The sequence below is a fragment of the Aethalodelphis obliquidens genome, unplaced genomic scaffold (genome assembly GCF_003676395.1).
Source record: "Aethalodelphis obliquidens isolate GAN/ISIS:26980383/991018 unplaced genomic scaffold, ASM367639v1 scaffold12, whole genome shotgun sequence".
Lineage (NCBI taxonomy): Eukaryota > Metazoa > Chordata > Mammalia > Artiodactyla > Delphinidae > Aethalodelphis > Aethalodelphis obliquidens.
The window spans coordinates 18,195,167-18,204,626 of NW_020837956.1; the positions used below are offsets into that span (position 1 = coordinate 18,195,167).

At 42.6% G+C, this 9,460-nt stretch overlaps 1 protein-coding gene across 1 annotated transcript in view; it reads right to left on the reverse strand.

Moving 5' to 3' along the window:
* The window catches only part of BIRC6 (baculoviral IAP repeat containing 6), a 236,563-nt gene extending 227,325 nt beyond the window's left edge, over positions 1-9,238 (reverse strand). The window contains 2 exon segments of the mRNA XM_027113430.1: positions 8,915-9,184; positions 9,187-9,238. Of these exon segments, the coding sequence (XP_026969231.1) occupies positions 8,915-9,184; positions 9,187-9,238 (322 nt within the window).
* Between the last annotated feature and the right edge of the window lie 222 nt (positions 9,239-9,460).

The window sequence follows — 9,460 nt, forward strand, 5'->3', positions numbered from 1 at the left end:
ACAGGGCAGGGGAAGGGTAAGCTGTGACAAAGTGAGTGAGGGCCATGGACATATATACACTACCAAACGTAAAATAGATAGCTAGTGGGAAGCAGCCACGTAGCACAGGGAGATCAGCTTGGTGCTTTGTGACCATCTAGAGGGGTGGGATAGGGAGGGTGGGAGGGAGGGAGACGCAAGAGGGAAGAGATATGGGGACATATGTATATGTATAACTAATTCACTTTGTTATAAAGCAGAAACTAACACACCATTGTAAAGCAATTATACTCCAATAAAGATGTTAAAAATAAATAAATGAATAAATAAAAAACAACTGTGATTCTGTCATAACCTACAATGGCTCCCTACCATTGATATCAACTCCAAACTTTTTAGCAAAACATATTACGTTCTTGTCTTTGCCAATCTCTCAGCTTCAACTCTAACCATCCAACCCCAACTCGTCTTCCCCCCAAAACTTCCCTGAATTTACCATGCATTTATTTATTTATTTATTTAATTTCTTTGGCTGCGTTGGGTCTTTGTTGTTTCACGGGGCCTTTCTCTAGTTGCTGCGAGCGGGGCTCTTTTTTTTTTTTTTCTTTTGCAGTACACAGACCTCTCACTGTGTGGCCTCTCCCATTGCGGAGCACAGGCTCGGGACGCGCAGGCTCAGCAGCCATGGCTCACGGGCCCAGCCGCTCCGCTGCATGTGGGATCCTCCCGGACCGGGGCACGAACCCGTGTCCCCTGCATCGGGTGGACTCTCAACCACTGCGCCACCAGGGACGCCCCGGGGCTACTCTTCATTGCAGTGCGCAGGCTTCTCACTGAGGTGGCTTCTCTTGTTGTGGAGCACGGGCTCTAGGCACACAGGCTTCAGCAGTTGTGGCATGTGGGCTCACTAGTTGTGGCTCGCAGCCTCTAGAGCACAGGCTCAGTAGCTGTGGTGCACGAGCTGAGTTGCTCCGCGGCATGTGGGATCTTCCCGGACCAGGGCTCAAACCTGTGTCCCCTTCATCGGCAGGCTGATTCTTAACCACTGCACCACCAGGCAAGTCCCTACACCATGCTTTTAAAGACCAATATGTCTCTGCATAAGCCAAGTACCTTGGCCTAAGATGATCATCCCTCCCACTATGTCATCTTCCCAACCCAATCATAAAGGCAACATCCTTTGAGAAGCCTTCTCTATTCTGCTCAGGTTGAAGAAACTCCCTCCTCTATGCATTCAAAGGTCAAAATGTTGCCTTAATTATTTTGTGCCCCCATGACTAGCACATGTTCAATAAATGTGTAAATGAATACCAATCAACCAGCTCTTCACATCACTGTGCTCTTTTAACAATTTCAAGTCCAAAATCAATTAACTTACATAATTTTTTTTTACTCTCCTGTAATACAAAATTACTGCTCTTATGTCTATTCGATTTCAGTGGTCACATTTCCGCATACGTGGCAAACTGGAAGAAAAAAACACTGCAATTTCAACAGAGTATCTATAGTAAAAACATCTACTACACTCAGCAAACTTTCAAACAGCCACTGCTACCACAAGAACAACTTACAGAGCACATACTATATACCAGGCACTATTCTATATGTTTAACATATGTTGACTCATTTTAATTCTCACAACCACTTTATGAGGTAGATAGTATTATTATGTTCATCTTCCTGATGAACTTCAAGATCGAATAGAACCAAGACTAAAGCTCAAGCTATTTGGTTCCAGAGGCTGATCTCTTATACTGCCTCTCATTAATAAGTCTAACACTACTGAAACAAAGACTAGGTAAATTCTTTCCTAGAGCCAAGCCATCTTTGAACATTGAATAGTTAGGAAAATGTGGGAGGTAAATGTAAAAATTTGGGTATAGAGGATCTTGAAAACATAGCAAAATATTTTTTAAGAATATTAATTCACTCTAATTAATTACAGAAAAATGTTTTGCTAATAAAACACCAAATCTTTGACATAAGATAGGTCATTCTGTAGCATTACTAAAGTCAGTCAACTGAAACAGAGCCAAAGTACATAGTCATAGCCCACAAAGATACTTGCCGAATTAAGTTTTTATAAGGAACTCAGACGTATCCAGAAGACAACTATCTTGAAAGGCTACTGAAACCCCAACTCTATACCATGTTTATAACTGAGACTAGGAAGGCTTCATGCACCAAAATTAGTCAGGACATAGTAAGTGATCTGTATCATTTACAATTTCCAAAACTGAGATCTACAGGAAGATGTTGCATTTTACCCAAATTGATGCATGCCCAATTCAGAAGTAGTAAGAAAAATATTTTCCACCTCTAAAGAGATGATAAATATGAGTGTCATCCATAAAATTCATTTCGTGAGGACTATGCAAGCTAACCTAATTAGTTTTCTACATTCCAAGACTTCTTGGAACAGGTATCTCTGAGTTCTAAGTCTGAACAAGAAGCCGTCATACAAGACAATCAATCAATCGATTAAAATTCACCCAATCTGAACTTCACTACAACTGGAGTAGAGTACAATGATCTTTTTTCTCATTTATGATCACTGTACAAACTTCTCAAGTCAAATCAAAGTCAGTGTCTTAGGGACTTCCCTGGTGGTCCAGTGGTAAAGATTCCGCCGTACAATGCAGGGGATGCGGGTTCGATCCCTAGTCAGGGAACTAAGATCCCACATGCTACAGGGCAACTAAGCCCACGCGCCACAACTACTGAGCTCACGCACCTCAACTAGAGCCTGAATGGCGCAAACTACAGAGCCCACGTGCTCTGTACCCCGCGCGCCACAACTACAGAGCCCATGCACCCTGGAGCCTACAAGCCACAACAAGAGAAAATCCGCACGCCACAACTAGAGAGAAGCCTGCACACCACAACGAAGAGCCCAAGCGCCGCCATGAAAGGTCCCGCATGCCACAACTAAGACCCGGCACAGCCAAAAACTAAATGTCTCAGAAAAGGAAAAGGGGAGATATCCATTAAAAAAATATATAAAACTAGAATGATTGTCTAAAAACACTGAGCAACTCTGGAGTTTCCTCTTCTTCACTATGACAGAGATCTGTAACCCACTTCAGAAACTGAAGAAACGTAACTTACTCTTACATGAACAATCTACTGGGTTGGCCAAAAAGTTCATTTGGGTTTTTTCTGTGGAAAAAACCCAAATGAACTTTTTGGCCGTGTGTGTGTGTGTGTGTGTGTGTGTGTGTGTGTGGTGTGTGTGTGTGTGTGTGTGTGTGTGTGTACACACAGAACTAGTAATACAACAGTCTTGACTTCATTCTGACATTTAGCCACACCAACACAATGAAAGATATTTATCCAAATATAGATAATATTTGTTACCAACATTTTTATTTCCATCTACATTTTAATGAAATCTATCCTCTGTAATATAAACACTAAGTCAGTAAACAATTTTTAAAGTAACAGTGAGGGGCACGGCAATACTAAGCACCCTGTGGCTTAAGAGAATTAGTATTCACTGTGTATCTGCTTATACATATGCCTAGCAGTGTTAGGCACTTTAAAAATGTTTACCTCTTAAATCTTCACAACCATCCTATTAAGTATTAATCATAACTTACAAATGAGGAGGAAGCTGGAGTTCAGGAAGTTTAGGAAGTGAGCTAAAATTCAAAATTCAGGACTACATAAAGCCCATTCTCTCTCCACATGTCCTCAGAAAAGCTTGCTTAAAAAATATGTATATATACACAAAAAGAAAAAGAAAAAAAATGTATATATATAAATTATATATATACTATACATATATATAATGTACTACACATTTAGTGGAGAAGGGGCTCTATTTCAGGAAGCAAGAGAAAACACCACCACCAGTAATTAAATAAATAAGAAAATACTAAACAAATTAACAATACCTTACTCTTACACTGAAGCAAAAACTAGATGGATTCTACAAGATAGTGAAAAGTGGTAAATTACAAAAAAAATCCTAAGAAGTTCAAATGTGGTGTTAAGTTCAAAAAACTTAACAGAACATCAAAATGGTTTAAGTAAAAAAAAGAGATTTACAAATAAATAAAAAACATGTTTTGAACAGTGAACACACTATTCTAAGCACTTTACGTGTAACACTTAGTCCTCACAATTAATACAGTTATCACCCCCTTTTTGCAAATGGAGAAACTGGAAAAGAAATGCTACGTAATTCAAAGTTACACAGTTCAGGGAGGAAAAAAAAAAAAAAAACAGAAACTAGGATCTTAACTCAAAACTTTGCTCCTTCCTATTATGCTCAATGGCATTAACAAACAATAACTAAAGAGAGGGACATATCTAGTAATATAAACAATATGGTCTAGTGGTGTACGCAGAGCTATTTTGATTTTTAAAACCCAAAGTCCACAAATAAGCATATGAAAACATGTTCAACATCATATGTCATTAGGGAATTACAAATTAAAACAATGAGATATTACACACATATTAGAATGGCAACAATCCAAAACACTGACAACGTCAAATGCTGATGAGGGATGTGAAGCAACAAGAACTCTCATTCATTGCTGCTGGGAATGCAAAATGGTACAGCTACTTTAGAAGACAATTTGGCAGTTTCTTACAAAACTAAACATATTCCTGGGACTTCCCTGTTGGTCCAGTGGCTATGACTCCGCACTTCCAATACAGAGGGCACAGGTTCAATCCCCGGTCAGAAAACTAAGATCTCACATGCCACACGGTACGGCCAAAAATTTTTTTTAACAGAAGAAAGAAAACAAACTAAACATACTCCTGCCATAAGATCCAGCAATCATGCTCCTTGGTATTTACCCAAATGAACTGAAAACTTATGTCCACACAAAAACCTAGACACAGGTATTTATAGCAGCTTTATTCATAACTGTTACAACCTGGAAGCAACCAAGATGTCCTTCAGTAGGTGAATGGATAAATAAACTGTGGTCCATCCAGACAATGGAATATATTATTCCATGCTAAAAAGAAATAAGCTATCAAGCCACAGAAAGACATGAAAGAAACTTAAATGCATATCATTCAGGGAACAAAGCCATACTGAAAAGGTTACATACTGTATGCTTCCAACTATATGACATTCTAGAAAAGGTAAAACTATGGAGACAGTGAAATGATCAGTAGTTGCCAGGGAGCAGAAGGGAGAGAGGGTGAATAGGCAGAGTAAGAGGATTTCAATGAAACTATATTCTACAATATGTCATATACAGTCAGAACGCACAGAATGTACAGTACCAAGGGTGAACACTAACATAAACTATGGACTTTGGGTGATAATGATGTGTTAATGCAGGTTCATTGATTGTAACAAACATACCAACGTGTGTCAGATATTCATGGGGGTAGGTGGTAAATAGAGGAACTCTGTACTTTCTGCTCAATTTTACTGTGAATCTAAAAAAATGTCCATTTAAGAAAGAAAGAAAAAACAAAAATCACCAAAGCCAAAGAAAGTGTGTTTACTTAGCAGTTAATATGTAAAGCAGCATCCATTTAACATACTCATTAGTATACATATACCAAATCAAAAATATTTATTAATATGTTGTACTAGGCATGCTGGGGAGGGGATATAAACAAGTAGACAAGGCTCCTTGTGACAAGGAGTTTGAAATATAGTTAAACAGACATCATATACTCACAAAAAAACTAAATAAAATGGAATTTAAATAGTTCAAGACAGAAAACATATCACAAAGAGTTAAGTTGCCAAATTACTGAAATAAGAATTAATAGAACAATATGTGCTTAGGGGTTCAGTGGATCACTTCAGGCTAAAAGAATCAGGAAGTCAAAGGTATGCTCTAGGTCTCGAAAAATGGGTAAGATTTGTCTAATTTTCTGGAGGGAATTGGTGAATTCCAAGAAAGAGTAAAACTACTGGAGTTGGGAAAGAAAATTAAATGAACCAGTTTCACAAAACAAAATAGGGAGACACGACTGGAAAGACTGCTAGAGGCCAGATCATGGAGGTTACTGAATGCCAGGCCAAAGAATGAGCACAGAGACTCAGAAATCTTAACTCTAAAACACTAACAGGGGGCAAATACTTGCCTAACCTAAGTATATACTGATGACTCTTAATCTAAAGAAAATGCATTTATAAACATTTTTTGTGAGATACAGATAATTTAAACATATACAGTAGTCAACAACGGTGGTTTAAAATTCACCATCTTGGCCATCCAAGTGAATACATATACATACAAGTCCTGCTCCCATTTTTCGATTTCCAACCAACACCAACAGACTACCCATAACCCCATAAACTGAACCTATCCATAAGACTACTCTATCACCCAATAAAACTCTCTATCCCCTTAAACCACTTACATCACCACTCTTTATCCCCTTTAACAAAGATGTCTTTCCTCTGGGGTAGAAAAGAAGGTGGCTCACTGCCCATGAACTGGAAAGAGGGGTCATGTTAGGGCCATCATCACTACCGGCACCTTCTGCCCATCCTATTTATAGGACTGTCACCCTCTATTCATCATTAAAGCCAAACCTACTAAGTACCTACATATTCCAGGCAAAACATAAAATGCAGCATTCCTTCCCCCATCATCTGAAGAAATGACACACACAGGACCCTATACAACCTCTGGTAATTATTATTAATAAACTGCACTTCTCATATATGAAAACACTTCAGAATTTGTCCATTGTTACTTTCAAACTTCTTTTGTAATCCTTTTGTTTTATTTGCCATAAACTCTTCTACATAATTTTAATCACATACGACTCAATTCTCAATGCATAGCTATCCACCATTGTATCCAATCCCATACTTTCTAATTAAATGTTCCAACATACCTCAACTAAGGTATCCCAAATCAGTGCTACAGTTTATATATCTACCTTTACACTTACATAAAGCCCTCCCCTTAAGTAATCTACCATTAGAGTGACTGTTTTCTTCCCTTTCATGAACAGGCACATTCATATTTGTCCAATTTCCCCAATCATTTATAACTAACTCTGGCACATATAATCTTTCTGAAACACGACCTCCAGATATAAAATCACCCTGTGAGAGTCCTCTTTCTACTGAAAACATTTTAAGACTTTTGTTAATATGGCTTTTTATAGAAATTCAAGTATATATACTATGTTACCACTTATTCAAAATTTAAAGTCATGAAAGACAGTAATAGATACCATTTAAAGATAAAGGTATATACTAAAAAACATAAAGACACGTATAAGAATGATAAAACCAAATTAAGGATAATGCTCATGGGGGAGGGAGAGTTGAAGGAATGCAATCCAGGAGGGACACACAAGACTTCAACTCTATTTGTGATGTTTTTTTTTTTTTTAACCAAGTCGAGAATACATGGTTGTCTGCCACAATTGTTCTTTATACCTTTTCATATGTGAAATATATTTAAGTGAGTTTAAGAGGAAAGAAATCCAACTATTAATGAGAAGCACCCTCTCATACAGAGTGACAAGCTGTTATGTCCAAGTTGCAGTAAATGCTCATTGCTACATCTGGGACACCACTCCTGTACTTTACCTAAGCCAAGAAAAGAAAAATTACAAGACTACAATACAAACTTTCCCTTAGACATATTTTAGATGTGTTCCAGGTTTATTTTCTATAGCTATACACAGCCCATTTCTTTCACAACGCTCACAAAAACAAAAATTAAATCCTTTAACTTTGTATACCTAGATTCCCATTTACTCTTAAGTGCCTCAGACAGTAAATCAGAATAACGACCTTTCCTTATTTGTCTCTGTTAAAATACAAGTGAATGGGTAAGACCACTTCACGACTTCCACTTGGCTAAATATGGACAGTCACACACATTACATCTCTGTGCATGAGTCTAACTCACTTGTATACTAACTTTTCAATATCAATTTGTAACATCTAAATTAAGCCACTCATTCTATCGCAAATGAAATGTCGTCTCAGCCAAACGTAACCTAGCCAGGGCAATTCCAAAACACTCCACCCCAGCCCACCGAGCGTTCATCTCATGCACATTCAAAGTCCCATCCCTGGACCATCGTTTACACCAGCCAGAACTGCTCTCCTCCAATGGTGAGCCTCACACGCGCCTCCGTATCCCAACTTTCAGCTCGCAGTGGTAAAACCAGCAGAGAGGGCCGGAAGTTTCACCTAGTTCGGAACCCAAAGGAAATCTGTAACTCATACACCGCAGGTGCCGAGTTTCTCGTCCCTGGTGAGTATAAGGTGGAAGCCCCGACCTAGGGAACAAGGGCTAGTCTTCCATGGCGTCCTCCCGAATCCTAAAGTCGTCGACGGAACAATTCAGGCACCTGGCCCGCCTACTTCCCTCCCCGCCCCCACTCCAGACCCACCCCACCCCCAACCCGGGCGCGAAGCCTGCCGTACATCCCAGCACCTGCGAGTCCCAGGAACAGACACGGATCCACTTCTCTCCACAAGAGGGTAGGGCTTGGATGTCGCCTCGGACGCTCGCCTCTGGCCACCGGCCTCTCACGTCGGGACCAACCCTGCGACCCTGTCGCTTTCTGATCTAAGAGAAGGCAGTACCGACACCCTCTCCAGGACCTAGCAGGGGGCCTGAGCTTCTCCGGTGCTGAGCTCCTAGGCCTCCTCACCTCTCCCAGAGGACCAACCCACACCGGACGCTCAAAGCCCGAAAGGCAACTCCCACCACTCCCCGCCTCGCCCGTCTTTTCTTCCCAGCTGCCGCCGCTGAAAAAGCCAAGTCCTAAGGTCCTCCTCAATCAGCTTCCGGGCCTCCCTTCACAGCCAGGCCTGAGCCCCCAGCCCTGCCCTCCGCCACCCGCTCCAGTCACGCCGCTTCCCTCCTCCGGAGGCCGAGCCCCGGGGCTGGGCGGCTTCCTTCCCCAGCATCCCGGGGCCCGGCTCCTCCCGCGGCCGGCCCGGCCCCCGCCCGGCGTGCGGCACACTCACCGCCGAGCGCCGAGGCCTGCAGGGTGGCCCCCGAGGTGCCGTCGATGACTTTGATGGTCCCGCGACTGGTGACGGCCAGGATGGCGTTGAGCGCCGGGTGATAGGAGAGGCTGTGCAGCCCTTCGGCGTCGCAGCGCATGCAGCCGTCCCGCAGCACCAGCCACTCGGAGACCCCGGCCGCTCCCGCCCCCGCCGCCGAGGAGCAGCCCGGGCCCGAGGCCGCCGCAGCCGCAGCCGCCATCTTCCGGCCTGCGCTCAGCACAATCACACTGGAAGCGGCTCAGTGACAGTCCCGGGAGGTGCAGCACCACCCCCAGTCACCATCCGGGGCCGGGGGGCAAGCCGAGCGCGTTAGCCGGAAGTGAGGTCAGGCGCCGGCACGCACGCGGGACGTCGGCCGCGCGCCCGGAGGGGCCAAGCTCAGAGGGAGGCTGGCGAGGGAGGCTGGCGAAGGAGGGGGAGAGGGAGATAGAGAGGCGGGACCCGGGGCGGGAGAAGCATGCGCGGGAGGGCTAGCGCGTGCCACGCGCTTCTGGTCTGGCCAGC